The 18,659-nt window shown below is 33.3% G+C and overlaps 2 protein-coding genes across 4 annotated transcripts in view; both read right to left on the reverse strand.

The window, feature by feature from the left end:
• Positions 1 to 2,450: 2,450 nt before the first annotated feature.
• Positions 2,451 to 5,055, reverse strand: LOC140671795 (uncharacterized). The gene is made up of 2 exons (XM_072903400.1): positions 4,477 to 5,055; positions 2,451 to 2,906 (listed from the first exon to the last, which is right to left on the reverse strand). The coding sequence occupies exons 1-2, from the start codon at positions 4,822 to 4,824 to the stop codon at positions 2,583 to 2,585; spliced, it is 672 nt and encodes a 223-aa protein (XP_072759501.1). The 5' UTR covers positions 4,825 to 5,055; the 3' UTR covers positions 2,451 to 2,582.
• A 2,667-nt stretch (positions 5,056 to 7,722) lies between these two features.
• Positions 7,723 to 18,659, reverse strand: part of LOC140671751 (uncharacterized) — a 29,027-nt gene continuing 18,090 nt past the window's right edge. For 2 of the 3 annotated variants that reach the window (XM_072903333.1, XM_072903331.1), the window contains 3 exons: positions 11,918 to 12,201; positions 10,507 to 10,782; positions 7,723 to 10,254 (listed from right to left, as the gene is read on the reverse strand). In XM_072903333.1, the coding sequence (XP_072759434.1) occupies positions 9,922 to 10,254; positions 10,507 to 10,782; positions 11,918 to 12,043 (735 nt within the window). In that variant the 5' untranslated portion in view covers positions 12,044 to 12,201 and the 3' untranslated portion in view covers positions 7,723 to 9,921. The remainder of the gene's footprint in view (positions 10,255 to 10,506; positions 10,783 to 11,917; positions 12,202 to 18,659) is intronic. The other variant, XM_072903332.1, reaches the window with a different exon arrangement.

Consider the following 18,659-nt stretch of genomic DNA (forward strand, 5'->3'; position numbering starts at 1 on the left):
ATTTTTCATAGTTCTCCAGCGAAGCTGGTCAATTTAAAAAATTTTTTAGAAGTTGCATGAACATGCTAAACACAATACGAAAATTGTTGTAAAGTAACACAAAATCGTATTACAAAATTAATTAACTCCATTAAGTTTTTACTTATTTCATTAAAACCAATTAACATTACATTTTTAAACTTTTTATTTAATGTTGTATTTTTAATTTTTTGGCGAAATAATTTATTCTACTTTGAAAGTCGGAATGTTTTTTTATAATAATTTCATTTACATATTGTTACATGAATATTCACAATATTTCATAGGATTATTTATTATTCATCGTAAATGATTTTGCGATATCGAGCAAAATATCTTCCGTGATGTTTTTAATGTGCAGAATAAAATATGAATGATTAATGGATAGGGAAACAGTTTTAAGTATTTATAAAAAATACAAAATCACAGCAGTGAGAGTGACTACGTAATGTGTTTGTTTCCTTTCATCAAATCTTTTCACATTCATTTCAATTTCCTCGTCATTTTCACCTTTACACCCACATACATGCTCATCTGCTTGTATAACAGTGAATAATTTTGTGATGACTTGACCGGCGACCTAACACACATTCTCTTACCAGAATATATTGCACTATAAATTAAAATATATCTTTCTCTATGAATTTTTGCATATATATGCATATTTCATATTTTATAATAGATTAATAGCATTTACATTTTACTGAAAAATGCTTTTAATCATTGCATTTACTTATATAACTATTTGTTATTAATTTATTTGATTATTATTAGTACATTTATTTATTGAAAAATATTGCAAATAATTATTTATATTAGAAATGATGAACATTTTTTATCATATATTTTTAATAATTATAATAAAGTGTTGACTTTATGTGATAGCGTTTGTCGAATAAGTTTTTCGTTTTCACTGTCGATGCATTACTTGCTACCGATAAAATACCTTCAGTTGGAAGTTAAATGCCTACTGTAGAGATTGTTATACTCATGAGTTTCCTATTATTTTTAATTTCTACGTTGTGCTATTTGTGATTTTCTAAAGATAAAAAAAATATAATATTTAAATTTTTAGTATCTCAAATACAATAAATATTTTTTTATATATAAATAACGAGATTTAATAATACAAATATTAAGTGTATATGATAATTTTTAAATGCACATTTTAACATGTAATTTATTATCAGTTAGGTTTTGCATTAGAATTATTTTAACATTATGTGTCTATTATGTCTCTATTATAATATTATTTGTTTTTTATGTAATTGTGTTTCTTTCATTACAATATTTGTATTTATTTTTTAGCTTTTTGCTTTTTATATTACTTATATATATATTTCAAGATCTTTAAGTTTATTACAATATTTTGAATATTTTTTCAAAAATAATAATACATAATAAATTTTTAAAAATATATATAAACCGTCGTAAATACATATTAGTATTGTTAAATATAACTTTGCAGTACTCGCATAATTTGAAATGAAAAATTCATTGTACACTAACGCTCTCTCAAAAAACAACAACCATAGAGAGAGAGAGTATATATATATCATGTGGCGCAGTTTGTAAAGTCCGAAGTATTTACCATGCGATGTGAGTGATTTTATTGAAAATATAAGTACATTATATCAATTTAATTTATCGATTATATTGTGTGTGTCATAATATTGTTTTCAACACAAATATTTTCAATATTTATATAAAATGAAATTTTATTTTTTAAAAAATGATTGTTATAAGAAAAGTATGATAGAGACATCTCTCTTATATCAATGTAACATTGGAATCTAACATTAAATTTTCGAGCTAGACGGATACTAACATAAAAAATATAATATGTACAATTAAAAAACACAGGTATAAATATATTAAATAATTTATTATTATTCCAAATTTTTGTATAAAAGAGTATATAAATAAATTATTAGATATACAATATAAATATATATTACATTTTGCTAGAGTTATAAATATTTAATACTGCGTGAAATATAAGATTAAGATTTTGTCTACAAATAATGTCTTTCATAAATAATCTATCTATAAGTAATTATTTGTCATCAAGGTACAATAAAATGTGATTGTCGCTGTATTACTGATTATCACAAAATGCAACCGAGAATCTTTAAGGGTGATAATGGTTGCATATCTATATCAGAAGGTACAATTAACGAGAAGGTACTATCAATTCGAATAAATAAATAATTAATAAGTATTTTGCTATATCTATAAGAATAAATATTATGCAGATGTTTAATTGAGACATGATAATAAATAATTTTAATAAATAACTTAGGAAATTTCCATGATAATGACTAAAACGAATTCGTAATTTGCAATTTCGTAATAGTGGCTAACGATTATTATCAATAGCATCAACGTTTATGGTTGCATAGTCATGCAGATAGTGACGTATTTTATGGCTCTAGTCGTGGCAGGTGTTAAATCAATTTACATTAGTCGTATACGCTTTCCGATAGCTGCTTGATGCTTCTCTTCGTATGTCACCTCCGGATGAGAATGATGACTCGTGTTCTAATACTTTTTTTTCTTTATCTCTAATAATTGAATACATGCCTCCAAGCATGTAGATAGTCTCGATATTTAAGAATTACGCCCCAGTCTCTCACAAGTCTTCTTGTTATATCGACGGGATTTCGCTCGATACTGCTCATGATGCTTCGTTCTACGCGTGTCGGTAGTCGTAAGGACGGCAGAGCGTTAATGTGACTTTCAACTTCGCATAGCATCATTATCAAGTATGATTGAGTCGTTCTAAGAGCGTTCTGAACATGAGATTCAGGCTCATCCTCGATCAATTGCTCGAACGCCACGGCAAATTTCTGAAGGTCCATGTGCAATTTCGGGAAATGATTAGCAATCTGCAACAAAATTGTTACAAAATTATCGCTCTGTTTTAGACTTATTTAAATATCGCAATAACCGTTTACTTAAAATCTGACTAATTAACATTTGCACACACGTGTGTGACTCTCTTTCTCTCTTCGAGATTTATGCATATTAAATATATTAATATACATATTAAAAGACTTTGATTTTTTTTTTAAATAAACCATACAATTAGAAATAATATTTTTTTCCTCTCTTTTATTGTTTCTAAAATAATGTAAATGACGAAACTGTTAATTGTTAATATTCTGCTTTCTTTCTACGTTGGAAATTATTCTACATCAATATTTATAAGCAATATTTTGTTTAGTATTATTTTTAGCAGTGTTGAAACTTCACAGAGGAAAGTTGAGGCTATTATGTTATAAATACTTAAATTTGACGGACTTTTTATATGTAACATTTTTATTCATTTATTTATTTATCAAGTAAAGTAAACAATAAGCAATTAACATACGCAAATAATCGCGAAAAATATAATCAAAGAATAATTGCGCGATTGATAAAATTTAATTTATGATTGTGTTATCATTCGGTAATTTATTGTTGCGAAACGTCTAACATCTCCGTGAAATCTAGTCTTCACAGAAAAAACATACAACTAAAATTACAAGAAAATGCAACTCCGCGGATCAATGTTTTTGTAGTCCGGTGATCGCGGGGCGTGGCAGAGAGAGCGAGAGAGAGAGAGAGAGAGAGGAAGGCGGAGAAGGACAGAGAGAACGAGAGAGAGAGGCAGAGAGAGAGAGAGAGAGAGAGAGAGAGAGAGAGAGAGAGAGAGAGAGAGAGAGAGAGAGAGAGAGAGAGAGAGAGAAAGCGGGAGAAGAGACTGAGTGGCCGGCATCTGGGGAGTACCGCGGGTCGCGATATCAGTCTGCGTTATCAGCGTGCTTGCATCGAGGAGGCAGACAAGCGCGATTACGCAGCCGCACGACCCGGCGAACATGAGTGCATATGTACGGTCGCGTTGCGCGCGCACTGCACGAAAGACCGCGCTCGCTCCTGTTCGCCTGCTACTTTATAATAATTACCGTCTCATTAAAATTTGTTATTTAACGTTGCGTTAATCAATTGCAACCGGGTGGTCAGCGGGTCGGCCGGTTGAAAACGCGACGGTGGTCTGCAACATTGCTCTCTCTTTTCCGCGTACTCGCTATTTATCTTTCACTTGCACGCAATACAGCTCTCTACTCGGGTTGCTCTTTCATTTCTGCTACACGGTAACGACGGTTACGAGCGATGAATATTAATGATCGAGAAGAAACTAACGACCTGAGATATAATGTTGCGAAAATTGAGCGATGATGAGGAAATGTATGAGAGGAACATTCAAAAGTATTAACGTAACCGAAAATATTGCGATGGATCTTAAAGATTTTTAATTATAAAATAGGTAATCACAATTCGTGCAACGCGTTGAATGCTAAGTTCTCGATGACTGGATAAATTGCTGTTCGAGATATTTAATGATGGGAAGCTTAAATCGCCGTTCGAAACATGTACAACGTAAAAAAACGACAATTATTCAGTGAGCGCACTTACCGTTTGAGAATTAGCATTGGCCAGTCTTCTCACAAGATTCACGTCTTTTTTGCTGGGCAACCAGTTGGGTATGTATTGGTGATCGTGTACGCCGATTCTAACTCTCTCGTATAAATATTCATAGTCTCGATTCAAATAGTCATTCATTGTCAACTGATGTTGCAATCTAAGACTCTCGAAAGTGAATTCCGTGTCTTCCTCGAAATTCTCCGGTGAACCGACTTCCAGTTCGATATCTTCGCCGCATGGCACATACCATATTGGTATCGTTGACCTGGATATCCTTTTCGGAGCGGCAGAAGTGAGAGCGAAAATAGTCGAGATCAGACAAACTTTTTTGATAAACATGTTTGAATTTATTATTGCGAACTTCTTAATCTTTGAGGATTGCTATCGAATCAATCGACTTGTAAAAATGTGTGATAAGGCACTGAACAATGGTCTCGATTGATGTGAGATTGTGAACTGAGATTGTCAAACTCTTGTGCTTCCTCTTTATATATGGGATTGTGTAAACAATCAAATGTACGCACGCATGTTCGACGTCTCGTGCGGAGAAACGGTGGGGTTACAGAAAAGATTTTGTCCACAACTTTTTACTGTTTAGCCGATAGAACCTCAGAAAATCATAAGCGAATCTGTTTCGTTAAAACGGAGGCATTTTTTTTCAAACATTTTCAAGTCATAATACTGTGATATGACTTGAATTTTCTGCTTCATAAATGAATAACAATGGATATCGAATGATTTTCGTACAATTATTTTTCTCAGTTATAATAATAAAATAATTATTTTTAGTATATTTAATATATTTAATATTTATTTTTTATTATTAAAGTAAATTTGAAACAAATTTAGAATTGCAACTCTTATATCTCATTTTGAACAACAGAGTGTGTATTATTATATAAATATATTTATCTTAATCAATGAATTTACATTTGTAAGATATTTTGTCTATAGCTATCCAAATTTATCTAAGTGACGTGTTCATTTAGACAGTGATCTATTATTTCGCGGATTTCGCCTACATGTATAGATGTTCTGATTTTCCTTGAAATATAAACGGTACCTATCGTCACGCATTTATGGCTGCATGCACATCGGAAGTACGTAAATTTCATGAGAAATCTTTCGGATGCCACGCGTACTATTCAGACGTAAGCATTGTCTGTTTACACAATGAATCAAATGGGAAAGCCAAGTGTCATCAAATAAATCGCTAGAAATCCGTAATCATCTCTCTTTGTTTTTACTTAAAACAATTATTTCTAATTACAACTTAATAATTCGCGTGGCTACATTTTAGAATCGAGAGAAAAAAAATGAGATTGGAAAATATTGATAACAAAAATCATCGACTTTTTTCAGTATTTATCTATTGCATATGTAGTTGTGATCTCTTGACATCAATCTACTTTGAGATATAATTATCAAAATTCAATAGAAAATTTTTATTTTTGCTATATGCATTTTTTTATTTCATATATATGTATATATTCCACATAATTGCAAATTTATTATATAGAAAGCATAAAAATTCATTTTAAAAATTTGACAAATTCTATTTGTAAGTAGCTACACAGCTACACAGTTTTTGGTAAATGGATGGTAATATATTTTACAAAATTGTAAAAAAAAATAAAATTCTTGCATATTTCTTAACGTGTGTGCAACCAATATCTAACTCTGACCGTTTCGATGGCGAACCAGGAATTTTGACGTCAGGAGGTCAATTCTTTTCCGTCGAAAAAAGAAGAAGATGGTGATAAAAACTTTTGAATGAAGTAGACGTAACATCTGAAACGTACGTTGACGCGTAAAGGATATGCCATAAAAGGCTATATTATAATTAGATCATTTGCGTATTCACCGAACTAAGATTAGAGACCTTCTCACGCCGGATTAAGTTGCGACGCGTCATTAAATTGTGACGTATTATTTCGCAAGTGTACATCACGATCAAAGGAAAACAAACAATTGTGGTTCGTTTCAAACATAAAAGCGCATTACACATAGGAATACGCATTTTATCCAAAATTTATTAGAAGAATTTTTATATGCTCGAATATATTCGTCTATTGTTTATATAATAAATATTTAATAAAATTACTATTTAAAGAAAAAGTGATAAAGCTTGGTGTAGAAGATAAAATTAAATATAATGTTATGAGTTACAGAGAGTCGAAAGAGTAAAAGAAAGAAAAAGTATCCGTTTTTAATAGTAAAATTATATGTAAATATATTAAATATAATAGAGAATATAATTTTTGAATAATCACACACACGTATTGTTCAAAATTATTATTAATTAAACATTTATGATTTATTATATTAATTACTGGAGTATATGTTTCAGTAAATAGATTGAGCAGACATCTATTTTGGCGATTTTACATTTTACGTATAATGAGCAATTTATTAATGCAATAGCCTCGCAATTAAATTATAGTAGATACATTTAATTTTTACAAGCGCAAAGTGCAATGAAGAGCGATTACAACCTATTCACTCTTCGTGTACTCCTATTACAATATTTGATGCGTCTGGGAAATCTTCCTATAGATAATGAAACTGTACTATGATGTTGACCTGATCACTTTTACTTACAGAAAAGTAATAATTTAATACAGTATATGTATATTACATATTATATGATTTTAAAGCTTTCGATAAAACAGCTACTTAAACATTCAATAGTGGCAGTAGTCATTATTATAATTATTTTCGTTATCTTTAAAATAAAATACGGTTGAATATATCTTGAAAAAAAAACCTGTTATAAAAATGAAAATAATTGTACGTCACTTATGTGAAAACACCAATAAAAATGTGTTGCAGTATTGCAATATTTATGTCATACATACATAGAGCCTAAATATTAAATGGCAATAAATATTTAATGGCAGTTATAAAAAAATTAGCGTTACTATAAATATTACTTATTTAATCAGCTGCTTAAAATACATATTATTTAAATATCGCTTTAATGCGATGAAAGACAGAAAGAGAATCGTGATTATTGAATTAATTAAATAATAATTCTTACTTATACACATTATTTTTCTTTGCATTATACATTATATAGATAATGATCAAATGCTAAGAGGAACGGGAATCCTTCATATACTCCTGATACTTCCGGTCAAATGTTCGCTTTTGCACATTCATGCAGTACGAGCATTTTACAATATCGTTGAATTAAATTATTACATGAATTATTAAGGTATCTAAGCCAAACTTCAATTCAATACAAAATATGGGGTTTATTCGAGACGATTATATATAAAAGAATGACAATAAATAGTATATGCAATGGTAACGTGGTGTACAATAAATAGAACAAAACGCTATATGTATAAGTATGCATATACAATCGAATAAATATGCTACGTATTTATACTGGATAAAATGAATAATGTATACTTAAAAATTTAAGTGCACGTCTACGAGTAATTTGAGTCACGGCACGTATGTATATGTAATACAAAATTATGTGTAACACTAAGATACTAATTAAGAAATTAAGTATCGTTTCAGTATAAAAAACATTGGATTTACAAATATAAATACATTTTAACCTATCCTAAAGGATATCGTCACACACACTGCTAGTGCTCAGGAAAAGTCAAGTCACCCGAATGATTCTCTCAGAAATCTTTATAATAATCCTTTGTTACCGCTTTGACGAACGTATCTGATTTAAAGAGAGACGGGAAAGAAATCAGATTTGTCGCATTCCGCTGAAACGTTTCTCGCATTCGTACGGTCAGCGGATTAACTATAAAAAATACAATTGTCACGACAAAGCGAGATTCTACGGTAGACACACCGGAATAAAAGAGAGAATCATCTACGTCTAAATATCGGTACATATCGATACATGATTACACCGTTATATTTATGTGTGTGCACATATATTCGCTTATGTATAAACTCTGTAGGAACTCTGTACGTTCGTGTACACTCGGGATATCACAGCTAAACAATATTAAGCTCGCCATCTGCTTAGGTATATGCTAGGTAAAGCTAGAATAAATAGGTTTCACGAACAGCCTAAAAACTCGTCGTTGATCCTTTCACATGCTATCGATACCTGCATGTATATCGCAAATTTTGTCGATTTAATCGAGTCTCGTGTCCGTATAACAAACCGTTTTGATCGTAAGCTTCATAATCTATGTTAGCATATCGATATAAATATCATGCGCAAGACGGCCGATTGGACGTGCGAAACGCGTCTGTAAACTTATTATTTTTCTTGTACTTTTCTTTCTTTCCGATTTCGCATTTCCATAACATATTTTTCGTTGTCTTCGGATAGCTGAGTGTCTGAGAATGAAAATGGGCTTTTGATATGCCTTTTGCATACGCACGATACGATTACGAGTTTCAGGTGCACTTAGCCGCGGCTGTAATTTATCGGATTGATATTTCATGAATCTAATCAATTCAAGAATATGTACTGGATATTTCGAAACATTTTTATCAATGTTATCGGCTATGTCGGTATGTTCTGTATGTTAGATATATAATACTGTTCTGAAGTAGATCTCTTAATACTGTGGTCTCTAGTACGCCGTGTGTTGTCGATAAAATACTTGAATTACCATAATCAAAACCTGTTGATCCAATATACTGGAAAGATATTTATCATATTAAGCAAATGTTCTTCACGGCTGTTGAGATATCTAATCTTAATACAATATCAGGCACGGTTCTCTATTGACAAACTTACGGAACATTAAATGTAATGAGTAAAACTATATCTGAGAATGAATGATCGCGACGATGGAATAAATATCGAAATTACGTTAATATGACATATGTTCGATGCTTTAAAGTGCGATGTTTTTAAATGATCAACAGATCTTGTCGATACTATGCAAAAAGAATATAAAAATATCTCTGCGTATAAGAATAAAGGTTTATCTTGGCTTTCTGTTGCCTAAAATTCCCTTATTTTAAAACGCAAAGATTCCTTAGATTCAAAATGTATACTAGTATAGATACTTTTTTTAAATTATTTTAATTTATTGAGTTGTTCGAAAAGTTCATAGCGATTTTGCAATAGATATTAATATCATGCGTGTCCTTTGTTGATATTTCTGTCTGTCAGCATACATATTTTGAAAATTCATATTTCAACGCGTCTTTTACTGCAAGAATTGTTTAAATTTTATAATTTTTAATAGCTAAATTAAAAACTGATTTTAATTTTGATGCTGCACATCCTGCTTTTCGTCATCGAAAAAGATGAAATCATCAATTGAAAATAACTCACGATATTTGCTACATGAGACATCGCACAAATATTAAAAACATCTATGAAAATTTAAATAGTCTTTAAATGTCATAAAAAAAACGCTACGAATGTTTTCGAACAATTCAATAATTGACCCTCGATTTTTGATCCGAGGAACTACTTCGACCACGCAAGTTGTTTTATTGTTTTACAATTAGTCCTTTGGTCCTTTTTTTCATTTTCAATAATTTTTTCATGAGAATGCAGAATTTTTTAGGATTTTTTGTAAGTCTTTCGATGAATGATCTAGTTTTGCAAGTATTGGATAGCGTCGGGTTTAAAGCATTATTCATTCCTAATGACCATTGTTTCAGAAAATTGTCATACATTTTTAATACTCCCCAGTCTTGAATTAACATTTGAGTTATATCGCTCTCTTTAGACCAGAATTTAGGTGTTATAATCGATGAATTGTTCGGAGTAGGAAGATCGATTTGCAAATTATACATAGCATTCTCGACTTCGCACAGCATCTGTAATACAAACGAAATGTTAATTTTATACGTTTGTACTTTTACTTGTTAAAGATTGATATTGCCTGACATTACACATTTACAAAATTTGTCATAAGCTCAATACATGATCGAAATAATAAAGTTTATATCTGCTTGTTAAACGATTAATTTTGCAAGAAATTCTAACGTGTGATGAAAATGCAAATTTCAATTAATATCGAAGGTGTTGACATAGATCTTGTTAGAACAAATAATATACCATAACTTTACCTGAAGGATTTGATTAAATGTTACGTCAATCATCCAGTCCCGATACACGTGCATATTATCTTTGGCACTTGTGTTGAGACGAAATTTTTGAAGTTCATGGAACGTAATGGCAAACCTTTGAAGATTATCGTATAAATATGGAAGAAGACGTTGAGGTTTCTTCTCCTTTTCCAGACACATAACTTTCTTACAATACCACATGAGCGAGTCCTTGGGCAACCAATTAAACTTGTACTTTGCATCTTTTTGCATACCTTTAATGTTTTGGTATGTTTCCTATAGAAAGAGATAACATTTAATTATATGACTCTTAATTACATCAGACCGGATATCTGTTAATATAATCAATTTCTTCAAATTTATGAACTTCTATATAGAAATACATTTAATCGATTGTTTATAATTGTGTGTTGCAAACGTATAATTTTTTTGCATTTGACTTTACCATAAAGTATACTATAATTTATAACTTTGCATAGATTATATTTCTACACAACTATATCATGACATCATATCATTAATTTAATAAATTTTTAATAGCTAAATTAAAAGCAGATTTTAATTTTGATGCTGCACGCTCTGCTTCTTGTCATCGAAAAAGATGAAATCATCAATCGAAAATAACTCACGATATTTGCTAATTATATATATATTCGCTAATTATATAACTATAATTTATTCCATAAATTCAATAAATTGTTGCATATTTATGAATTATTTAATAGGTATCCGGTATGACAAGTAATCTTTGATTCTAGTATTAATCTTGCAATATAGTCAAATTTAATATTTATACTGCTATAATATAATACCACGCGTTATATGGTATCAGAAACACGACATCACAAATTTGTCTCGGAATGTATATCCTATAGTATAATTAAAGTGATAAAAGTCGATAAACAATATCTATTGCTCTATCATCTAAACTGCAAATAAACTCATACGCCCTCTCTAATAGACCAAACAATAACATCTATCATCTCGTTTCAACGACATGTTTTAATAAGCAAAGTCTTTTATATAAATGCGTGCATTTTTATGAAGTTTATTAGAACGATTACAAATATATTTAATAAAATCAACGACACACACATCTTTATCGAATGCGTTCATTTTGTAACACGCGATGGAAGCAATTTATCAACAAATATAAATGATGTCAGAAACATAGCGCGGGACTCTAGAAAAAGTAATTATGCTGGATGTGCGTGGCACACCGTAACCAATGCAAATTGCCGACGGAAAGTGGGATTATGCACACCAGAGACGTTGCATTGTGAGCACGTGCGAGTCCCCCTCGAGCGACTGCCCACGCGGTTTTACCCCGATGCCGCGCGTTGCAATTAATTGCGGAATCGCGGTCGCGAGTGGAGCGCTCTCTCGTGTCTTTCACCTGCGGATCTCTCACCTGTGTCTCCTTTCTTAAATCTTTGAAGGAGTTGCGCGCGATTCGCATCTTTAGTTGCACTTTCTTCAAGGTTCTGTGCACGCTGTGCCGTTGTTGCTGTCGCTTCGTCGTCACGCTTGTCAGCATAGTACCACAAGGTCGTGACCAGGGTTCCGTAATATTCACTGTATCGTATTCATAGTATTCCGTAGTACAACCTACAGAAGTAGATTGCTCGCAGCCTCCAGAAACCGAGCTCAATCCCGAGTTTAGGATGAAAAGCACAATAACTATTTGTGCCGAATCTGTAATTGAAAATAGAAATTTTCGTTAGAAAAATGATAGAAAACGTAGTAAAGCTAAAATTATTAAAATTATTAGAAATGATAAAAAAGTTTTTCATTTTTTAACATTAATTTTTTAATGTCAAAAAATGAAAAAAACTTTTCCACCAATCTAATATTTTTCTTCCTCTGTTTGTAAGTTGTATACATATTTTCATACAAAAATACAAAAATATTGCAAATACATGCTATTGTATTTATTAAGTTTAAAAACAATTAGTTCTCCGAAAATACATTTATATAACTCAATTTATTGTTAAGTCAGTCGATAAATTGTTAGTAAATTGAGATATTGGCATAATAGTTGCAATAAATATAACTTGATATATATCACGATATGATATTTATCAAAGTTCAAACAGTCAATCGATTGTAAATCGCTAAAGTCAATAAAGTCAACGGATTACGATTGAAGAAAGGTCGCTCGCTGTTTTGTGCGCAAGAATAACAAACGCGTATGAAGAGAGAAAGGAAGGGATGTAGAGATCCTTCCGACTTTCACACTTGGCATACCTATATGAATACGTAGGTATCTATCATCGCACCTACGCGTCAATTTAACAGCGACCAATTGTCGCCCCCGCAATAGGAAATGGATTGCAAATCGGAGAATCAAGATTTATTGTACAATTAAACGTCATAGTTTACAATTTTTTTCGTGATTTGATACTCGCAAAATTTACCCCAGAATAGATTTTTTTTCCGCATGTAATTCGTAACACTTATTGATAGCAAAAAAAAACAATATGTGATAACGATATATTACGTTTCTTATTTTTGTTGACTTCTCATCATATTTGAATTTAACATCTTTTATAATAATTGGCATTATCATGGTGTCGTTTGACGCTTTGCATTAGTAAGATAGTTTCTTTTTTGTTTCCTTCTTTCCGTAAGTGTATATTAAATAAAAAAGTATTCTGAACATAGTGTTGAGATGTATGCATGCATCGGACATGTATGCTTTTTCTTCACGATTAGCACCGACAGAGAGATACAAACTCTTCGTCACTCTCCGAGCAAGTGTTCTCAGAAGCTTTGAGTATGCAAATTGACAAGATTTAATTATTGTTTTTATACATACGGTTTTATACATACATATTTATTTATTCCGAGTTCTTTCCTTTTTTCTTTCATTCATACTTTGTTTAGATTGATCATATATTGCATTATTTTGCTAGATTAATAATCACAAGTTTTTTTGTACTAAAGATAGAGCACTCGAAGACTGATACGTCAACGTATGACAATAAATAATTTAAATTTTTGCTCGAAATCATTTTTTCTTTGCACTCGCTCTTATATTTGCTCGTTTTTTACACTTATATCAAGTGTATATTTACATTGAAGAATCTTTATTTTATTGTCAATTTTTTAATAAGCTTTAAGACAAGAGAAATAGTGAGAAGTTGAAAGAGAAGAAGACTTAATTTGTAATCTGTTACAAGAGAGGATAGAAGTAACTCAAAGAAAAACTATTATTGTATTTTCCCATGTACAACCATGCGTTAAGCTCTGAATAAATTTAGTATTATATAATACTTAGTGTCACGAAAACGCATCGTATTGGATCAATTCTCGATCAATAATGACACTTGTTAAATCTAATATTGATACTAACGCTGTAAAGACCGACAACGACCTGATGGACCACTGCGTAAGCAATTAACACGCGTTGATAGTTCGTGCGTGCTCGCAGAAAATTCGATTTGACGATATAGACACTCTTTCAGGTGCGAGGCATGATGGCAATTTGATATGATAGTTCGTATAATTCGCACGTCGGTCATGCGTGAACTAACGTGCATGGCACAATCATCGCGCAGCGAAAGCGCATACGCGCTACATGTTTGCATCTATCCTTAATATGTAATTGATGTTTCTATGATAGTTTGGAATGGCATCGCAGAGCGATTCTCCATTTCCGTCATTGCCACTTGTAAATAAAAAAGTGATAAAAATGATAAAGATAAGATAAAGTAAGCTTATATAAAATAGATTTGATAAAGTATCTTATTGTTGGTATTTTTTTTTCGAGACAAAACATTTAAAAAATCTCTGTTTATATATGTAATTGCGACTATCTAATTTATTTCTTTTTTTTAATTTCAGTGTTAATTTAATTGAAATTTTAATTTTAATTAAATAAGATAATTTCAATTTTAATTAATTTTAATTACTTTTAATTAGTGTTTGCAAACATTTTACAGTAAATAATGTAACGAGAGTATTTAATTTCGAGAATTTGACTATCTTGTAAGTTTTTATATGCGACGCGATATCAAAGTAATTTGCGCGTAAACAACATAACAACTCCCAATTCAATTAGCCTGTTAGCGCGAAACATTGTAGCAATCTTTTGTTGTGTAGTTATGCATCTTATCGTAAACTCATGCCTTCTCTTCCGAAATCGCCTCAAGCAGTTTCAAGCATCCTGTATTGTCAGCTACGCACATTGCGTAGGTGTACGCTAGAGGTGAACCCAATATTTATACTTCTAACACCACCGCTCCTAACTATATCAATTTACTTAGCAGTTACCGATTTCTTGTGTGCATTATTTCATATCTGAAGGTGGACAGCTACAAAATATCTTTTTGACAAATTACTTGTGTTTAACAGTCTACGATTTAATTTTGCTTTAATATCGATAAAATAGATATATTCTTAAGAGAGTTAAATATTACAAATGAGATAATTAATCAAAATTTAAATCTAAAAATTATGACTAAACAATTGTTATGTTTATGTGTAATTTACGTTTTCAATTTTAATTTATTTTATGTAGAGTAAAAAGTAATATTTTGAAAAATAATAGTTGTCAAATTGTTCGAATAAACTCTTGGCATAAAATAGTCGGCAATAGATTATAATTAACTAAAATTAAATAAAGTAGAGGCTCTAAATATTACTAAGTAATAGAAATACATAAACAATTAAGCATTAAAAAGCCGACGCAAATGTAGGGCGTGAAGTAACATGCCACCTATTATTCTGTCCATACTTTATTAATGATCCAAACGTTTCGGACTCATTTCGAGCTTCCTTCAGTGGTTAAAAAACTATGAAATGATAGAGCGAGTATATGAGATAAAATAGAATAAAAAAAATTTTCTAACTCATAAGAATATTGATATACCTATATATTCAAATGTAATTACGTAATTCATCTCCACCGATCTTCACGCACGTCTAATGTAAGAAGCCTGCTAAATAGTGCATATAACGTAAAGTAGAGATGCATTGATAAAACAGATTGCATGAAGATTATCAATAGATTAAACTGTAAATTAATGAAACTGTGACAACAGACCGAGAAGAGCAGCAGAGACAGAACGATAACTGACACAAACTGATAAAAATGTCATAAAAACATAGTAATACGTATATTTATTCTGATAGTTGAAAACGTATTAACAAAAATAATATCATATCTTCGATAAACTATTAATAATTGCTTTATTTAATTTAACGGTGACTAATAGGTGGAATGTTACTTCACGCCCTACATCTGCGTCGGCTCTTTAATGCCTAATTGTTTATATATTTAGATTAAAATTAATATAGAATTAATGCATGGCGAAAAAAACAAAGTTAAGCTTTGCAAAAAGTGTAATGTATTATTTTCTGGCATAATATCCCTGTAATCGCGATCTACCTATGGACCACTAAATCGCACGCAATAACTACGTTATTCCTCTATAGGATTTCACCACGTGCAATTATTCGATCCGGCGCCTCATCCTGTTCTTACTGCACACTCTCATTACACACGATAATATCGATTCAAAACACGTTTCAGAACAAAACGTCCATCATTCATACGGTGAAATTATCCCAAAATATACTTCTTTTCAACCATTCGCATTCCGGGCAGTGTCGTGACGACAGTGGGGTAGTTGGCTCCGCGGATTTAATGCATGCCTTCCTCGTCCCTCGATAGGCTCTACCAAGGTAGAATCGCGGCTATTCTCCGCGATGGATTCCCCGGATGCCAGTAGTCGGACGATCGGTCGGCCCTCCGGTGATTTGGTGAAAAGGGGGCGGGAAACGAGGAGAGAGAGCGATGCTCTTTTTTTCCGCGGCACAGGATGAAGATTGTTGGTTTTGCAGCACCGGTACCAACAGCGGTGGTGAATGCCCCAGGGCGGCAAAAGGCGGTTGCTGCTTTCTGGGAACGGGTCGGAGTCCCAGCCGTACCGGGAGCGGTGATTGCGTGGTGATTAGCCTCCACCTTCGCCTCTTTGGACCGACGAACGGAGGACGGTAAAGAGAAAAGGAGCGAAAGAGCGGGCAGGCAAGAGAGCATACCGCACGGGCGGAAAGAGACGCGAGTGAAGTGTATATATCGGGAGATATAGCGCAGTATTCATCGTCGTGCGGACGAGTGTGGGAGCGAGGTGCCCGATACGAGCCATTCTTACGAGCCGGCTTCGTGGATTGCGTATCGCGAAGAGCGAGAGCGCCGACGTGCGTTGAAAAGTGTACAGAGATAAGTATAATATGTGATGAGAAAAAGGTAAAGAGAAATAGAAAATCGCAATGTGCATTTCGCCTGTCATTGCATATACGTTATAGACGAGTGTCTCATTTTGCGAAGAAATCAATATAATACTTCAATATATTGCATTCAATCATTTTCATTGATTGCGTGTGAAATATTGAAGTAAATATTGATATTAAAAAAAAAAAAAAAAAAAAAAAAAAAATACCTGAAAAGATCTTATCGATACAACTTCCATTTACGCGAGCTATAAGAAACTAGATTAGAGATGATTAATTGTTATTTAAAAAATAATAATAAAAATTATATTCCGTAAGAAATCATTAACGATGACGCATCTTGAGAGATATCTTAAGAGATACCGTTCGCACAAAGCGTCATACCCGTGACTGTCATACGTCTTTATCATGAAAAACGCGCGCCTTTCGTTACTGCAACGTCATTCATAGAGGTATGTGGGACGCGTAGCCCTGTCTCTTTCTACATTTCTCCTCGAGTGTTACGCGTATACGCGTAAGTAATATTTATATGCCGAAAGAACCACCACTCTAATTGAATCTGTAGCGACAGAACATCGTACCATGGGTGAATGTACGGCGAGTACCATAGAAAAGACAGATTATACGTAGCTCGCAACATTTGATACGATATGCGCATCGGGGATCGTTGGGAGCAGTCTACAGAGGCGTCGGGTTTCTCCCTCGCTCGAGTTCTGAATCGAGCGATGATTAAAAAGTCAACGAGAGAAATAAGAAACGATCCAAGCAGCAGAGAGAAGCGAGACCGAGTTGCCGTATCGTGCTATTGATCGTAGCGCGCGATAAACACGTGCTAATTTCGCAAATTACGTTAATTATGAGACGAAAATAATAAATATGTAAAAGTAATTAACGCGGAGAAATGGCATTTGGCTGGTTTTCACAGACGAATATCGAAACTGAATGAATGAAAATGATTGAATCATATGTGTGACATGACCCTGGCGCATTGTTTGAAAACTTTTAATCTCCGCTTAAGACCGGTTTTTCTCTCCGCACGACAGTTACCGCAGCTTCCCGCGTATATTCAGCTTTCGTTGAATATGAATCAGGCAGGGTGCGTCAGTGGCGACGAACACGTTCGCCAGACGCACAATATCTCCCCGACTTTCTTCCCGAGCCGGCCGCAATCATTTCTGCGGGACGACTTTGATTTACGAGGTACGCGGGAAAACTCGAGGCTACCCGCGCAAGAGTTCGCAGTCTCCGCCAATGGGTCTCGACCTCACGGATGCACCGAGCAGATTAGCGGGGCGCGCGCAGATTTGCATTTTGTCTGGCCGGGACTACCACGCACATCGGGGATAGTCCGAAGGAGGATGAGGAGGGCGACCCCATCCATAAAATGCCGCTGAGGGGTTTTAAGTTGCCAGAGAGTTGCGCGTCAATCTCCATCCTTTACCTCCTCTCGCCAATTCCGTCTTTGCCATGTTCCTTTTGTTTTCTACCTCGGCTCCTAGGCCCCGCCGTTCTTCTCTTTCGCATCTTGTTCAGTCTACCTGCTGAGCGTCGCCGACGCATCGAATTATCAAAGGTGTCTCTATGCTGACGCGTCGTAAAACGTCTGTAATACGCGAGCGAGGCGCCTCGGTGTTACGACGATATGGATCACTGATGTCATACTGACGTCACCCGTCGTTTATATCCAGAGGTGACAACCTACTGTTGGCATCGGTGCAAGAGTCGATCTGAAACGACGTTCCGTAACGTAGGAAAGATGAGAGAAGAGGGGAAACGCATGGCGCGCAGGAATGCACGCGGTCGGTTACTATACGGCATTCAATGTCATCGTCGATTACGTTATCTCGATTCCTCGGCCGGCGATAGGCCGCACACGCGTGTGCACACGTGTATAAGAAAGCATCCGCGAAGGCTGA

This window comes from Anoplolepis gracilipes, chromosome 12, assembly GCF_047496725.1.
Source record: "Anoplolepis gracilipes chromosome 12, ASM4749672v1, whole genome shotgun sequence".
Taxonomy (NCBI): domain Eukaryota; kingdom Metazoa; phylum Arthropoda; class Insecta; order Hymenoptera; family Formicidae; genus Anoplolepis; species Anoplolepis gracilipes.

Excerpts from the sequence above, each read along its gene's own strand:
- LOC140671795 (XM_072903400.1), bottom strand. The coding sequence starts at position 4,824 with ATGTTTATCAAAAAAGTTTGTCTGATCTCGACTATTTTCGCTCTCACT. Across the intron at positions 2,907-4,476 it reads CCAATGCTAATTCTCAAACG|ATTGCTAATCATTTCCCGAA; the intron begins GTAAGTGCGCTC and ends ATTTTGTTGCAG.